Raw genomic sequence first — 18,079 nt, 5'->3', positions numbered from 1 at the left:
ATTTTTTTTGAAAAGTTCAGAAAATTTGCTGTAAAATTGTCTAAGAGACATTGAAGATTGGACCTCGGGTTGCTGAGATAGAGCCGCTTTAAGAAAAAGAAACACGAAAATTGAAGTTTTCTAAATCTCACCAAAACAACCCACCTTTTTCTAATGACGATATCTCAGCAATTAATCGTCCGATTTTCAATGTTAAAATATAAAACATTCGTGAAATTTTCCGATCTTTTCGAAAAAATACTTTGAAAATTTTTAAATCAAAACTAACATTTTAAAAGGGCCAAATATTGAATATTACGCCCATTTTAAATGCTAGTCTTGATTTAAAAATTTTCAAAATATTTTTTTCGAAGAGATCGAAAAATTTCACGAATGTTTCATATATTAACATTGACAATTGGATCATTAATTGCTGAGATATCGTCATTAGAAAATGGTGGGCTGATTGGGTGAGACTTAGAAAACTTCAATTTTCGTGTTTCTTTTTCTTAAAGCGGCTCTATCTCAGCAACCGGAGGTCCAATCTTCAATGTCTCTTAGACAATTTCATAGCAAATTTTTTGAACTTTTCAAAAAAAATAATTTTAGAAATGGTCACTCATGATCACTATTTTTAAAAATTGAAAAACTGCAAATATTTCGCTAAAATCAAACTTTCGGTGTCTATATCTTGAAAACGGAGCCCTTTATAAAAAAAGGTGCAGGTGGTTATGTTACACATGACCAGTATGACAAAGAACTTTGCAAGATGGTTGTTGAAATTTTCGATTACATTGTCTGGTCCAAATTTCCCAAGATTCACTAGATTCATAATTACCATAAAGTTTGATACCCATTTTGCCCCTACTCTTATGGTTCGGCAAATGTCCTCCCATCGGAACATCCGAGGGGCCTCCGGCCACTCCGGATTGTGGCCACTACTGCCGAAATGTCAAATTTCATGTCCAGTATCAAAAACCATAAAGTTTGATACCCATATTGCCCCAACTCTTATGGTTCGGCAAATGTCCTCCCATCGGAACATCCCCGGGGCCTCCGGCCACTCCGGATTGTGACCACTACTGCCGAAATGTCAAATTTCATATCCAGTATCAAAAACCATAAAGTTTGACACCCATATTGCCCCAACTCTTACGGTCCGGCAAATGTCCCCCCATCGAAACATCCGAGGGGCCTCCGGCCACTCCGGATTGTGGTCACTACTGCCGAAATGTCAAATTTCATATCCAGTATCAAAAACCATAAAGTTTGATACCCATATTGCCCCTACTCTTATGGTTCGGCAAATGTCCTCCCATCGGAACATCCCCGGGGCCTCCGGCCACTCCGGATTGTGACCACTACTGCCGAAATGTCAAATTTCATATCCAGTATCAAAAACCATAAAGTTTGACACCCATATTGCCCCAACTCTTACGGTCCGGCAAATGTCCCCCCATCGGAACATCCGCGGGGCCTCCGGCCACTCCGGATTGTGGCCACTACTGCCGAAATGTCAAATTTCATGTCCAGTAGCAAAAACCATAAAGTTTGATACCCATATTGCCCCAACTCTTATGGTTCGGCAAATGTCCCCCCATCGGAACATCCGCGGGGCCTCCGGCCACTCCGGATTGTGGCCACTACTGCCGAAATGTCAAATTTCATGTCCAGTAGCAAAAACCATAAAGTTTGATACCCATATTGCCCCAACTCTTACGGCCCGGCAAATGTCCCCCTACCGGAACATCCGCGGGGCCTCCGGCCAGTCCGGATTGTGGCCACTACTGCCGAAGTGTCAAATTTCATGTCCAGTATCAAAAACCATAAAGTTTGATACCCATATTGTCCCAACTCTTACGGTCCGGCAAATGTCCCCCTACCGGAACATCCGCGGGGCCTCCGGCCACTCCGGACTGTGGCCACTACTGCCGAAATGTCAAATTTCATGTCCAGTAGCAAAAACCATAAAGTTTGATACCCAAATTGCCCCAACTCTTACGGCCCGGCAAATGTCCCCCTACCGGAACATCCGCGGGGCCTCCGGCCAGTCCGGATTGTGGCCACTACTGCCGAAGTGTCAAATTTCATGTCCAGTATCAAAAACCATAAAGTTTGATACCCATATTGTCCCAACTCTTACGGTCCGGCAAATGTCCCCCCATCGAAACATCCGCGGGGCCTTCGGCCACTCCGGATTGTGGCCACTACTGCCGAAATGTCAAATTTCATGTCCAGTATCAAAAACCATAAAGTTTGATACCCATATTGCCCCAACTCTTATGGTTCGGCAAATGTCCTCCCATCGGAACATCCCCGGGGCCTCCGGCCACTCCGGATTGTGACCACTACTGCCGAAATGTCAAATTTCATATCCAGTATCAAAAACCATAAAGTTTGACACCCATATTGCCCCAACTCTTACGGTCCGGCAAATGTCCCCCCATCGAAACATCCGAGGGGCCTCCGGCCACTCCGGATTGTGGTCACTACTGCCGAAATGTCAAATTTCATATCCAGTATCAAAAACCATAAAGTTTGATACCCATATTGCCCCTACTCTTATGGTTCGGCAAATGTCCTCCCATCGGAACATCCCCGGGGCCTCCGGCCACTCCGGATTGTGACCACTACTGCCGAAATGTCAAATTTCATATCCAGTATCAAAAACCATAAAGTTTGACACCCATATTGCCCCAACTCTTACGGTCCGGCAAATGTCCCCCCCTCGGAACATCCGCGGGGCCTTCGGCCACTCCGGATTGTGGCCACTACTGCCGAAATGTCAAATTTCATGTCCAGTAGCAAAAACCATAAAGTTTGATACCCATATTGCCCCAACTCTTATGGTTCGGCAAATGTCCCCCCATCGGAACATCCGCGGGGCCTCCGGCCACTCCGGATTGTGGCCACTACTGCCGAAATGTCAAATTTCATGTCCAGTAGCAAAACCATAAAGTTTGATACCCATATTGCCCCAACTCTTACGGCCCGGCAAATGTCCCCTACCGGAACATCCGCGGCCTCCGGCCAGTCCGGATTGTGGCCACTACTGCCGAAGTGTCAAATTTCATGTCCAGTATCAAAAACCATAAAGTTTGATACCCATATTGTCCCAACTCTTACGGTCCGGCAAATGTCCCCCTACCGGAACATCCGCGGGGCCTCCGGCCACTCCGGACTGTGGCCACTACTGCCGAAATGTCAAATTTCATGTCCAGTAGCAAAAACCAAGCTTCCCTGCACCGTGCGGTACACGCGGTTCAACTGTACCTCGGGTTTGCTTTGCGCCTGCTTTGTTCGGTTTACACCCGTACCCGACTCACACGAACCGAGGGTATTTTGGTTCATCGTACCAGCGCACCACGACACTCTCGGTTTGCCGCGTCGGTTTTGTGTCTGGCACTCACCCATGGCATGAACCCGGTATATGAGCCAAGGTGCTTCACTCGTTACGAGCCGAGGTACGTGCCGTGGTACGCACTGGCGGTACAAAACGGGTTCAATACCACGACACGTACCACGGCACGCTGTGTTCATGCCATGGGTGAGTGCCAGACACAAAACCGATGGGGCGAGCCGAGAGTGTCGTGGTGCGCTGGAACGATGTACCAAGATACCAATACAAAAATGGGTTCAGGCACGTACCGAAGCTAGAAAACCAAACCCGCGGTGTGCGTTGGCACTGGCGCATGGGAAGCTTGGCAAAAACCATAAAGTTTGATACCCATATTGCCCCAACTCTTACGGCCCGGCAAATGTCCCCCTACCGGAACATCCGCGGGGCCTCCGGCCACTCCGGATTGTGGCCACTACTGCCGAAATGTCAAATTTCATGTCCAGTAGCAAAAACCATAAAGTTTGATACCCATATTGCCCCAACTCTTACGGTCCGGCAAATGTCCCCCCATCGGAACATCCGCGGGGCCTCCGGCCACTCCGGATTGTGGCCACTACTGCCGAAATGTCAAATTTCATGTCCAGTAGCAAAAACCATAAAGTTTGATACCCAAATTGCCCCAACTCTTACGGCCCGGCAAATGTCCCCCTACCGGAACATCCGCGGGGCCTCCGGCCACTCCAGATTGTGGCCACTACTGCCGAAATGTCAAATTTCATGTCCAGTAGCAAAAACCATAAAGTTTGATACCCATATTGCCCCAACTCTTACGGTCCGGCAAATGTCCCCCCATCGGAACATCCGCGGGGCCTCCGGCCACTCCAGATTGTGGCCACTACTGCCGAAATGTCAAATTTCATGTCCAGTAGCAAAAACCATAAAGTTTGATACCCATATTGCCCCAACTCTTACGGTCCGGAAAATGTCCCCCCATCGGAACATCCCTGGGGTCTCCGGCCACTCCAGTCCAGGTGGTGGCCAGTTCCAATGATCGACTCCCGCGACTACCATGTCTTAGCTGGTCCTTGCCTCCAAGCCATCTGCTCCCAGACCTCCAGGCCGTCTGCTACCGGGCCACCAGGCCATCTGCTTCTGATGTGTTCTCGTCGACGTCCAGCAATAGAATGAATTTTTAGGACCGACCGAGCCGAGTTTTGTTGGCTCGTCGACGATCCGAAAATTATGAGGTGGAGTGGGGGTGATTTTAGATACATCAATCTCACGTCTCTCGATTGACTGATTGGGAAACGTTCGTTCATCCAACCAGCGTGCACCAAAAAGAGGGGAAATTTGCCGAGAGGGGAATTCGTCACGTAACGTTTTCGCTTCGCGAAAATTTTGGATTGACACCACGTATAGAAACCTTAGGACAAAGTTCTTTGTCAAAATCTGTAAAGTACTTTTCGATTGCAAATTCAATTTTGCATTAAAAAATAATGTCAAACTTGTTTTTGTATGAAACTTCGATTTTTTCCATAAATCATTATTTTTTCAAAAATTCATAACTCGGCGGCAGATTTTTTGACCATGTTTCTATATGGCTCAAAAATTGCGGATTTTTGTCCCCTAAAACACATCAAAAAATCTCGAAAATCAAAAAACACATATTTTGGGAAATTGAGTTTTAGTAAAAAAAAAGTTGATTAAAAAATCTGCAAATTTGTTTTTCTGTGTACTCAATAGTCCTCAACAATACCTACAATTTTGCCGAAGACACCAAATTGATCAGAAAATTCACTCAAAAGTTACAGCTGTTTGAATATTTACATACCATTTTTGTATGGACAGCAGCCAAAATTGTATGGAGACTTGTATGGATGAACCAATCACACAAAATAGTTTATTTGGTCATAGGGAAGGCCCCCACAAAGTTTGAGCCAAGTCAAAAAATACGAATAAAATCCATTTCCAGTTTTGGTAGAGAATTGCTCAACAAATAAATAGCTAATACCATCTTCTTTCTTGTTATCTTGAACTGATGAAACACATTGAGGAATGGCTATAAAATCGCTCGAAAAAAAATCTTCTTTAATTTCCCTCCAAGACCGATCTCAAAAATTTGCTCAAAATAAAATACTAAGCAACTGTGTGTCGTGGTATCTGGAGTTGTTTTTTAAAGGTCCAATAAACCAAATTTCCAGTTTTTGCTATTTGGGTGTTTTTGAAACTGCCTTGAGTCAGGGGTATTAAAAACACGAAAAAACGAAACTATTGGCACTACGCCCCCCGGGGCATGGCCTTCCTCTAACGTGGGATTTCTGCTCCAGCGCCTCTGACGAGACAGGAGAAACCGGGACCGACGTTTTACTTCACCATCCGATAGAAGCTCAGTGGATAAGGCGGGAATCGAACCCGCGTCTCATAGCATCATCGGGATCGGCAGCCGAAGCCGCTACCCCTGCGCCACGAGACCCATATTAAAAACACCCAAAAAGCAAAAAAAATAAAATTTGGTTGATTGGACCTTTTCAAAAAAAAAAAAAAAAAAAAAAACTCCAGATATTTTTGTTCAATATTTGAATACCCAACTTTGCTCAACCTCATCCCAGCGTCACGTTCCCCATTCATGGTGTGACGGTTTACGATGCATTTGAAGAAGGTGCGGATTTTCCTATTTTTTTATTTTATTACTTTTCTCATTCACCCTATGGCTCCCCCGACCCGTCGACTTTTCCTCCCGGGATGCGTCCCATTTACCGTACCTTTAGCATCCCATTTACAGCTTCCGGCTTTCCCTCTTGGAAGGATGTCGGTCAGAGAGTCAGATAGGCAAGAAGGGATGGTTTGGTCATAAAAACTGATGGATTTTGTTTGTTTGTGATTGCATAATTGTCTTATATGCCTGCCTTATGCGTGTGGGTGTGTAATTTTATTATCTTAGTTCAATTTGTGCATTAAAAACACTAGACTTTTGGGACATTCTTGCCCTCACACATTTCGATTGCACTCGTCTCAAAACAATCGCTCAACACACTGCAAGAAAATCGCATAAACATCATCATCAGTGCGTGCTTCGCTCCATCTGTGCCTTTGACGACTTTCAGTGGAAAAGTGCCGTCATCATCACCAATAAATTATCGAAATCGAATCCTGCGAAGAAGGAGAAGTAGCATTCGAAGAAGAAGCAGTCAGACTCAAACGACTCTCACCGACATTCGCACATATTTATTGGTGCATCGTAAAAAAAACGAGGACGAACGCGTGTAACAAACGGACGTAAAAGCACCCGTTAAACGAAGAAGCGTCTGATGTAACGCGCCGTCACGCTGTGTTACAAACGCCATTCATTTTGAACGAGTAAACGACCGAGAGAGAGTGAGCAAAAGTAACGGCCCAAACGAGAGCGCGCGCGTTCGGAAAATGAAAAAAAATAAGAGAAGAGAAAAAAAAGGACGAAAAACAAACGAACCGAAGGTACTTGTAGTAATAAAAGCGACCGACCGAACTTCGGGAGCAACTGTGCGATTCATTCATGAGAAGGGAACGAACGAACCAACTCGCCGGTGGCATCGTGGCAGGCCATGTGTACCATGTGATGTTGGGTGGTGTAAGGATGCAACACACTGGAGTGGCGAGCGACGCTTACTGTGATGATGCATTTTGAGTGGAGTGGGTGGGGGTAGTTTGGAGGAAAAGCTCTCGAGTTTGTTTTATGAAAGGCATTTGCACTCAATTAGTTCACTTTAGTTGAATGCTCATTCATAAAACCATTTGGGAACGTAAATTGTGTTTTTTGCGATTTTACAAAATTTTAATTTTATTACTTATTTAAACATTTGTTTTCAAACAAACATTCTTTATGTTCGAGGCAGATGTTGTTTAATTAAGAAATAAGTTTTTTTCTGCAATTTCGTTGTGAAATAACAAACTATTTTTATGCATTCTCGAACGATGAACGGCCCATTTTCCTGCGAAAAATAACATTATTGAAAAGTTAAAATTTTATTGTTTTGTCGTTTGACACTCACTTTGATGATCATAATTGCAAAAATGTTGTGCTCAGCTCGTTGCAAAACTTAGAAGAAATTTGTGTTGCAGCGACTTTTCACTGAAACTCAATCCGTTGTCTTAGTGAAACATTGGCAGCTGGTAGAAATTTTTAGGAAAACAAAATTATTCTATTTTACATATTGAATTATAAAGAAATGATTTTTTTACAACGATGCAAAATGTGGTTTCGGTGCTTTTAATTTTTTTTAATAGTTGTTTTTTTTAATATCGGTAAGTCTCTAATGAAACTCATATTGAACTCCAAAAGCTATCTAATAAATTGAAAGAAATACAGTCGACTCTCTTGCTGTCGATCTTCTCAATATCAATATTGCTTCAGCTGTCAATAAGCAAGGAATGTAGATTAGTTAATGTAAGGCGGGAATTCTCAGCCAGCAAAATATTTAGCACGAAACCCGGATTTTATTTGGAGATTTTCAGAAAAGTGAAAATTTGACCATTTTCCGGGCAAAACTCATCGGATTTTTTTCTGTGAGGTTGTTTAGCATGCCAAACTAAACCGAAAAACGCGTTTAGTTGAATTTATTTTTTGGAAAAATATTTTTTGTTTTAAAACCGTGCTTTGGATCAAATTGGCTTAACTACCTCACAGAAAAAAATCCGGTGAAATTTGCCCGGAAAATGGTCAAATTTTCAAAAAAATCTACATACAAAATCCGGGTTTCATACTAACTATCTATTCTGACATATTGAAAGCTTTGATTTTTCGTTCAATAATTTGATACTTCCCTAATCCGTTGTATTACGGTTTTATAAGTCACATGGACGGAGCCAAAAATGTATTTTTTTATTGATTGAATTCAATAAAAAGAACAGTACATTTCTGTAGTTTTTTGAAAAGGTCCAGCGAACCAAATTTTCAGTTTTTGCTTTTAGGGTGTTTTTTAAAACCCCTGACTCAAGGTGGTTTCAAAAACACCAAAAAATCACAAACTTGAAACTTGATTTATTGGACCTTTTCAAAAAAAATTCCAGATTCAAACACTTTCCCGAAATATCGTAAAATATTGAATGATGCATAGGTAACACTCAAAGAAACCCATTTTTCTTAAATTTATTCTTATAGAAACTAAATTAACGTTCAAAAAATTAAAATTATAAGATAATTTAAGAGTGCTAAGCAAAAAAAAAAATCGAAAAAAATCTTAAAATTCTAATAACTTTTGGTATTTTTCTGTACAAAAAAAGCTTGTTAAAAATTTGAAGAAAATATTCCATATTTTAAACTTATATTCAAAAAACTGTTCGAAATTAGAAAGAAATAAAAAATGGTTGATTTGGTTTTTTGAAGTAAGATTAATGCAATACTATTTAAATTTTTTGTCTTCCCCTCTTTTGAAAACTCTTCCTAAAAAAATGATGCAGTTAAAAAAGATTGCCCTAATAAAAAATTTCAATTGAGAAATCTTGTTTGATCGATTGTAAACTATTGAGAACAAATGATTCGACATTTGTTGACACATTTTCAATAAAATAAAGTTTTTTTTTCAAATATGCAAAATTATCCTTAGAACTGCTTCACTCAATTGATAACATATATTTATCAAAATAAGAACCGAAACAAATCTTGGGTGATTTACAAAACAACAGACAGCTCGACCTCAGACATATTTTTAATATTTTCTCTAGAACGATCCAAATTTTTATTATTTGTAAATTGGACGAGAATCGATTGAAAAACGTTTAAGACTAGAACAGAACTGAATATTAAAGGTAAAAATTCCTGTTCAAAACAAATAAAACTCGGCTTTTCAGACAAACCTTATTGCTCCAGACTTTTCTTTTGATACTTTAAAAAAAATACAAAATTCCTATATTCTAGGAATGCTTTATTTAGTACAGTTAAGACTCGATTATCCTAAGCCTTGATTATCCAATGGTTTGTATGGGACTTCGGATAATGGAATCACGATAAAAAAAATCGTATTTTTTTTATTTTCTTACCCCATTTTAGTCAAACTTCAATGGTTAATTGCCTGTAAAATAATAAAAAAATGGAATTTTTTTTAGTTTTTTTATTTAAGTCATTTTGGCCGTCATCTTCGATTTTAAAATTCTAAATCACGATGTTTAAAAACTCAACAATTAAAAATAAGACATCGAAAAAAAATTTTTTTTTCGTGATTCGATTATCCGAAGTGAAATTTTGCCAAGGCGGATAATCGAGTCTGGACTGTATTTCGAAAAGCCCAATTAATAAATGAGGAAAGGAGGCAAAATTCCTAGAACAAAGGAATTTTTGTACTTTTATATTTCAGTGGAGACGCATGTTACTTAAGCATTAAAATTTAGCTTCTTCTACTCATCTTATTATAGGGTAGAGGACCCAGTTTTCGCCCTGCTCCAGTTTTCGCCCACCTACTGGATTTAATCTGTATTTAGCAAACTCATACCGTTTTTTGGTTGAATTTATAATGCAGGTTTACATATTCATTCATTTCTAGTACTAATTGAAACTTTCCTAATGAATATCTTTTGTTTATTATGTTTTTATAAGCTTTTCAAAAAAGCCTTACTGCAGCCGCCATATTTTTGTCAATTTAGACTACAGCGGGTAATAATGTTAATGAGGGAAAACAACTCATTTTGTCCGAAAATAATGCAAATGAATAATTCATTAGTTCACTGTATGTCTGAATTTCATGAAAATCTAGTGATTTACCTGTTTTAAACGTTTACCAAAGGTTATTTCAATAAAATAAAGAGGGCGAATTCTGGGGTCATGAAAAAACATGAGATCCAATTTTCGCCCAGGGCGAAATCTAGTATTGTGTTTTCAGATTTTATCTAGAACCAGTTTTCGTTTACCATAAAAACGAATCTGATCGCAGTGAAATGTGCTTGAAAATATATTTGGAACATTCTAGATTATTTTTAAAGGTTAAATAATCATTTTAATTACTTTCATTCATAAGGGTTTTGGTTCAAATGTTGTAAAAGTTTACTGGTACATAGGAGAACAAATTAAGCAGAGGATGGAGAAGTAGTTACACATGTGCTTTAATATTTTTATTAAGAGGTACTCGATGTTTTATATTGAGTCAATTCGAGAGCAAATGACCCATAAGGTTAAAGCTCCCCTAACAAAATCCACAACAACATGGAGCTAATTGTAACTGTGTGCCCTTATCTTGTGGGAACAGGGACACATGAGTTCTATCACAAATTTTGATTCAGTCATATTTTTTTTAATGAGAGTGAGAACATGTTTTGGTTTTAGTTGTAATAGACAGAGAATCTCAAAATAAGTAGGATAATATCTGAAAAAAAAACTCCTAGGATTTTTTGAACCTCAATTTATAATATGTACGTCAAAATATGTGCACATCAATGAAATTTAGCTTCGGGAACATGTTGTGTATCAATAAGTGACCATATTTGCTTAGCTTTGTGTCATAATTTCATTTGATTTATTGATTTTTGTCGTGGGCGAAAACTGGTTCCAAGGGTGGGCGAAAATTGGATTTAGGGGGGCGAAAATAGGCTCTTCAGAGCACTTTATTAAAACGCAAAATTTTATAAAAAATGAACATGTAAATGATAAAAACCTTGTGGAAACTTAAAATCAAATAGTTTATGAACGTTCTACAACCAATAGAACCAAAAACCATAAATTGTCATCAAATTCTCATCAAATTTCCTAGATTGCCACTATAAAGTGGGCGATTTCTGGGTCCTCTACCCTATTAATTGATAAAACTAAACAAAACATTTTTCTTCTTGCAGCGACTTGATGCTCTTTACCAAGCTGGTAACCACCCAACGTCGAAAGCTCCAACCGGTTCAACAACCAGAAAGCTTTTTCCTCCATCCCTTCCGACACCATCCTCCTTTATCGTTTGAACCGGTTCACCGCACGATCACCCTTCCCACACCACCGTACAGAATTTTCCTCTCTCTCTCGAAAGCTTCCGTCCTCTCTCGCTCTCTCAGCCAAATTTCCAACCGACAAAAAAAGTTCACTCACCAACCCATTCCCCCCTCACGGAAAAAACCGGTTTCGCACAAAGCAAGCCACGACTGGCAAACCACCCTTCTAAAGGGGGGCGCCGACTTTGCGAGAGCGAACAAAACGTGAGAGAGGGAGAGAGAGAGCAAAGCAATCGCGCGAGTTCACGCAAATTACCGAAACGAACCCGAGTGGAAAAACAACAACAATAACAAACCCAGCACAAAGCGGCGAGTGTGTGTGTTTGTGTGTGGCGAAAAATGTGACCATAACGGGAAAATGAGAAAAGCGTCTCCTTGCCCCCCACCTCCACTCCCCCTCTCTTTTCAACAATCATCGCGTGCCACTGCCGATGAATGAGAGCGAGACACACACATACTCACGCCCGAACGCGAGCGAATGAAACGAAAATTTTCGTTGATGAGACTTTGAAGGATTTTTTTCTACTTGCTCGGCTTCTGTGTTGTACTTTTGAAGTTGTTGTTTTGTGGTGTGTTGGGGGTGTGTGTGTGCCACAGCATAAAAAAAAGTGACAATAAAAGAAACGTGCTTTTTTCGTGCGGGGGGCTCGAAAATTTCGGAACCGGAATCGGCAAATCGGCGACCGAGTCAGAGAGAGCGAGTGAGGGAGAGCGAAAGAGAGGCAAGCAAAAACAAAGCAGCCCAATTTGAACGATGTATCGGATTTTGGTCGGCTTTCTTTTGTTCCCGTATCAAAGCAAGCGGTGAGGAGCGAGGCTTCTTTGTTTTTGTTTGTTGACGGACGAGGGCTTGACGAGAGTCGAGCCTCTGTTCTGCGTGCGTTCGTGCGTGCGTGTGTGAGTTCGCTTAGTAGGCCATGGGTTTTTCGCGTGACGGTGCGACACTTGGAGAAAGCTTTTCCTTTAGTGTAGGGGGTAGGCCTTGGCAGTGAAGATTGAGTGGGATTTGATAATTTCTTTGCGGAATATGGATCGCGTGGATTTGGGTGCTCGCGAAAGGGACGTTTTTAGGGAAACTTTAATTGTTATGCCTTTGAAGTGAGCTGGCAGAAAAGAAACCGTGGAAATTATAATCCTCATTTTGGACGATTTAGCACTGGGTACTTTACGATAACTTTCATAAGAATTTACACACAGCATCATGCATACATACATCCAAAGGAAAAATAAATACAGTCGACTCTCTGGCTGTCGATCTTCTCGATATCAATATTGCTCCATGTACCGATGAATTCTTCAGTCCTTTCAAACTGCATACTTCGATTGTCTTTATTCCTCGATATTTTCTCTTGCTTGAAGAATCTCTTCCTCGACGGTCCCTTGGATTCAATTTGCTTTAAACATTTATTTCGGTTACCAATAGTTTCACTTTCTCATGGCTTGCGTAGACATTTTCCTTTGAGAAACGAAGCTTTGAAGGGTGTTTGACATTTCTTTGTTTTTGTTTGCTGGACGTTGCCATGTTTCTCTCCCATAGCTGGTTAGCAAGAAAAAACAAATTTCAATCAAGTCTTCATTTTGCAGCGTTCTGTAAACTGATGCTTCTCTTCCTCGACGGTCCCTTGGATATTGACAACCAGAGATTCGACTGTATCAAAATCTGCAACAGTGGATTTGCTGCAGGAAATGTTATATTTTAAAACAGTTTTTTGCAGCAAGCTCATAGTTAATTTTTGCCCGCTTGAAAACATGTCAGCGATCTGCAGTTCTCACCAACACATATAATTCTGGCGCGTCCACGAGCAACACTTCAAAGAAAAGAATATGTTGGTGCTCTGTTCCACTCAATTCTTCAAGCGTCCATGGCGCTGTGGTAGCGTGTCATATCAACAACCAAGAAGTCGATGGTTCAATCCTTGTTCTGCTAAGATGTTTTTTTCAGCCGTCGGTAATGTCGATAATTGTCGGTAACGGGCTAAAATGTCATATCTCTAAATCGCAAAAAAAAAAAAAAAATGCATAAGGACAGATTTCATGCAGATTCTGCTATACTTTCATGCCGCCATGTATCACAAACATGCGACACAAAATATCTTTCAAATCTAATAAAATATAAAATTATCATGCGTAAATCATTTCAGTGTGTGAAAAATACATTGGTTACGATAATTGAAGCGAAAATTTATGAAGTTCTTATTTATCGTCAATTTTAATGAAATTGAAGACTGAAGACTCGATTATGTTTGAGTAAATATTTCCAGCCTGTTTTTAAATTTACGTTAATATTTAAATTGTTTTTTGATGGTAAATAATTATGCACTTTCTTCTCCTTTGAAAGTCTTATTGACAGAATAAAAAAAACTATTTTAGAGAGAATAGTTTGCAAAGGCTGGCGAATAATTCTCTTGCATGCACACCACTATTAAATTGTGTTCATTTGTTCGCTGAAACATCCTGTCGAGTAATTTAAATTGACAAAAGATCGCCTCTCATTGCCACGATTTTTGACAGTTCGAAGTGCCCCTGGGGAACCTTCCGTTGATTGTAAAAAGTTTAGTATTTCGTGTGAAAAGATCCTTCTGCAGTTTCCAAAACAGGCCAGAATTATAACTTCTTTGTTAGAACTAGCGAACCATTCGGGAATATGCAGCCTGCCTTATGGGAAGAATCTAGGATCTGATGGTCCGGACTCCATCAGGCTGTTTGTTTCTGATTAATTTATACTAACACACCGCACCTGATTCGGAGCGTTTGGTACGGTATGTCCACGTATCCTTCCTCCCCTGTTAATTCTGTTAAATGTGGTCTGTTTCATCGGTTAATGCAACGCATGAGGGGTTACTAGGATGTACTGCAATCATCAATATTGACAAGAAAAGACTTGAGGTGTAAACTAACTGCAAGTTCTTCCAGGGTGCTTTCTTCGGGCTGGCTGCGCTTGAGTTGGATTAGGTTAGATTAGATACATTGGGTAAGAGCGTGGTGTACTACCTGTATTAATTCAAGTATTCAAGGATAATATTGTTCGCTTATTATTATCTGTATTAATTAAAGTAAAAAAAGGCAAAACATAAGAAATATTCAGGTTACATTAACTCATCAGGTCAATGAGAATACTGATAACAATCTATTCGCATAGATCGTCAGAAACCTTCAGGGTCAACATTTTCCCATCTCATCCGATGTTTCACAAAACTACAAACGAGAAAAGAAAACCATCAAAAGACACAAGCACGACCGAAATCCAAAAATCGATATTTGTCAAAAACAACACACAAGACGTCGACACAGCAGCCCATAAAAGAGCACACACAGCCACCTCAAACCGACACACAGCAGAAGCTGAGTGCCGCCTAAAGTGGCAAAAAGAAAAACTCGAAATTTTCCTTCAACTTCGCACTATTCCATGTGTGAGCGCCAAGAAAATCACCGCAAAAGAATTTTGTGTACGTTTTTCCGTTTTTTTTTGGTCGGCAAAAGTCATCGCCATCATCATCGTCATCATCGGTGACGTATGGTGAGCTGCTCGAGCCCACGAGAGCGAAGTAGGCTGCTGCTTCGTTCGGGTGGGTTTCTTTGTTCTCGCTCGCGAACCGGTTCGGCCGAGCCTACTGGGACTGTTTGTTGTTTTGGCGCCCCACGCGGGCCCGACGATGGCCGCGCCCGGGTGCGCAAGCGTGGCCCGAGAAAAGCCGACCGTGAGCCGATTCGGGACGACGTTTCCGGCGACGGCGGCAGGTTTCTTTTGTCTGCGGCCAGTCGGCGAGCTTTAGTTAGAGCAGTGTCGCCTTACGGTTAGTACGATTTAGTTAGGACCCTGTGTGCTTTTGGCTGTATAGTTCCTGTACGTTAATAAAAATTTATACCTATATACATATACACAACAAAAAAAACTCACACACATGTTTATAGAATATTGTAACCAGATTAAAAACACACAACCGAAAGAAATCCGGAACAAACAGCAGCTGCGGCTTGTGTTGTAGGCTTTGTGCTCGGTGTCTCGTGCGTGTGTGTGTTCGTCTGACGCAAAAAATAATAGAAAAGCAACAACACAACAACGTGTGGAGAGAGAAGAAAAAAACCCGTGTCTCGTGCGTGTTGTGTCACAAAGGAAGAAGAATAAGAAGAAGCAGCAGCAGCAGCTGAAGAATCTCAATTAGGCGGACCACTTGTCCTCCGGTGACAGGTGGCGAAAAGGTGTCTATTGTTCTGTGCGTTCCTTTCCTTCTTTCTCAATCCAAGCAGCCCAAAAGCAATTTGAACAACAACCAATCACACAGGAGGACAACTAAGCGGACTGTTTCTCGATATCCGGTCGTCGGTGTCTCGTGTAAGTGTCTCGCGAAAGCCGTCCATTTGTGTTTAGCTCGGTGACAGCTCCCCGCGGACGCCACTGGCGGTAATTTCCCTGCAGAAAACCCGGAACACGTCAATATTAAGTCGCGCCCCGCGACTCGTCCGGAACGGCGGATAATAAAGGGAGCGAAAAAGGGCGAATCATAAAAAAACTAGTACATAAAAAATCATAGCACGGAGTCCCGGAGCCGGGTCGGTCATAAAAGGCAAGAGAGCCGTTGACTTAAGGAGAAAGCGTAGTAGGCCACGTGCGATAAGAGGCGAGTGAACGCGCAAAAAAAATAAAGTTGAAAAGTGTCTGGCGAAAAAGCAGGAAGCAGCGCCTCCTACGACGACCCCGTCATAACAGGTCGCGTGGCGCGCAGGACCCTCCCCCCTTCACACACCGAGGAGTCGACCTTTTTTTCCCTATTATCATTCGCATGAAGCAGCCTGAAAAAAGTGAGGAAAAAAGCGCCGCATAATCGTGTGCATATCGTGCAGAGATATTATTTACATTTCATTTCGTTTTAATAGCTTCACTCACTCCAGGTTTGCTACTTTTTTTTCTCTCTTGAGGCCCAGGGATACAGTCCCAGTTGAGGAACAAGTTGAAACGAATATCCCAAGAAGGAAAACAAAGCGCAGTGTTGCCAAGTTGTGTTGTTTGGAAATAATTACTTTCATTAAACAAACGAGCGAACGAGTGCTAACGATCCGGAATCCGGGATCCTGGACCAGCCAGCAGTGTACGGGAAGTAGTCAATTATACATGTCGGTTGCGACGACAGACGCGTACTGAACTGAAAACAGAGACAGACAAACAGAGAGTGCGAGCGCGTATCCTTGCGTTGACCTTGATCGAAAGCAGGCAGGCAGTAAAGCCGGAAGTACCGCACGCGCGCCCCAGAGCCGTAAGATGTTGGCAATGTCAACACTAATGATGCCCGCACCGACGATGGCCCTGAGTGCCGCCCCCAGCTGACCGTTGGCCCGCACAAGCCCCGGAAACGAAGCTGCTGACGATCCACCCGGCCGCGGCCCACTCCCAGTCGCAAACCACCCCCCAGCATCAGCTGCACCAGCACCAGCAGCAGCAGGCGGCCGCCCAACAACAGGCCGCGCAACAGCAAGCCGCCCAGCAGCAGGCGGCGGCCGTTCAACAACAGCAGCAGCAGCAGGCGGCGGCGTCCCAGATTGCCGCCCAGCAGCAGGCCGCCGCAGCACAGCAACAGCAGCAATTGCAGCAGCAGCTGGCCGCGACCGTCAAGCAGGGTGAGTGCTCATGGCCTACTGCCTAGTACTGTGCTGTGTTGGGTTGTGTTACCGAGGGATGTTGAGCTAGGGATGTTCCTCCACGGCGACGAAATGAATGAATTTTATTTTTTAAGGCAGAAAATGCCGATTTTGTTATTTTGTAATTTTTTGATCGTTCCTAATAAACATTTTTATTTCGATATTTGAAATAAACTAAACGTTGGGCCCCAACAAGTTTGATTTGATTGAATAAGACGATAAAAAATCTTAAGACTAAAAATACTCAAATATCGTTTTATCCATTTTTGATTGTCAGATTTAACAATTTATTTTAACTAATCAATTACAATCAAATTACAAAATAGTTCAGGTGTTTTTATTCAACGTTCAATCAAACTTGCAATCTTTCTGGGTTAAAAACATAAAAACAACAAACATAAAAATTCTTTAAAAATCTTCATAGTTTGCTTAAAATTGCATTTCTTCTTTCACGTGAACAATAAATACTTTTTTAATAGAACTAGAGTGAAAATCGTAATATTAAGATTGTGTATGATTCCAAGCATTTTATTCAAAATTATATTATTTTACATTTTATTATTTGATTTAATTATAAAATTTGCAATTTGTTGAAAAATCTGTCAGGCCAATTTCCAAAATGATTTAGATTCAAAACACAAAAAATGCTCCAAAAACGGTCTCTTCATTTGATTTCATACGTTTTAAAAACCTTTCTGGAGTATCTTGCAAAATTTTCCAATGTTTTTTAGAGTTCATTCTTTTATCAGCCTGTTATCCAAAAAACAAGCATATTTTAAATTTATCTGGCAATCTGGTAAACCTGCATTTTCAGAACATTCCAAGATACAATTTCAGAGAATATTGGAAAATAAATTTCATTGTAATTTTCATGTTATTTTCGGTTTCCAGAAACTTCAACAATAAGGTGATGTTTTACAGAATTTTTTTTGTTGGAATAAATAAATAAATACTTCAAATATGTAGATAAAAACGAGTTTTTCTGGTATTACTGTTCGTTTTCGGTAGATTTCGAAAGATTGTTTTTGAGATCCAAGTGAAATTTTGAATTTTCAATCCACTTTTTCTGATTTTTTGTTGTGTCTCTTGGTTTGGATCTGTCATGAATTTAATAAACCTTTGAAATTTTGATTAATGAAATCCAATTTGAATTTAAACTGACTAATGTATCCTACATATCACTTT

The 18,079-nt window shown here is 40.9% G+C and overlaps 1 protein-coding gene across 1 annotated transcript in view; it reads left to right on the top strand.

Annotated features, from left to right (window-relative positions):
* Positions 1-15,022: 15,022 nt before the first annotated feature.
* LOC6035169 (nucleolysin TIA-1) overlaps positions 15,023-18,079 on the top strand; it is a 251,215-nt gene continuing 248,158 nt past the window's right edge. Inside the window, 3 exon segments of the mRNA XM_038257767.1 lie at positions 15,023-16,571; positions 16,574-16,598; positions 16,601-16,873. Coding sequence (XP_038113695.1) covers positions 16,518-16,571; positions 16,574-16,598; positions 16,601-16,873 — 352 coding nt within the window. The 5' untranslated portion in view covers positions 15,023-16,517.

Source organism: Culex quinquefasciatus, chromosome 1 (assembly GCF_015732765.1).
Source record: "Culex quinquefasciatus strain JHB chromosome 1, VPISU_Cqui_1.0_pri_paternal, whole genome shotgun sequence".
NCBI classification, from domain to species: domain Eukaryota; kingdom Metazoa; phylum Arthropoda; class Insecta; order Diptera; family Culicidae; genus Culex; species Culex quinquefasciatus.
This window is presented reverse-complemented; position numbering and strand designations above follow the sequence as displayed.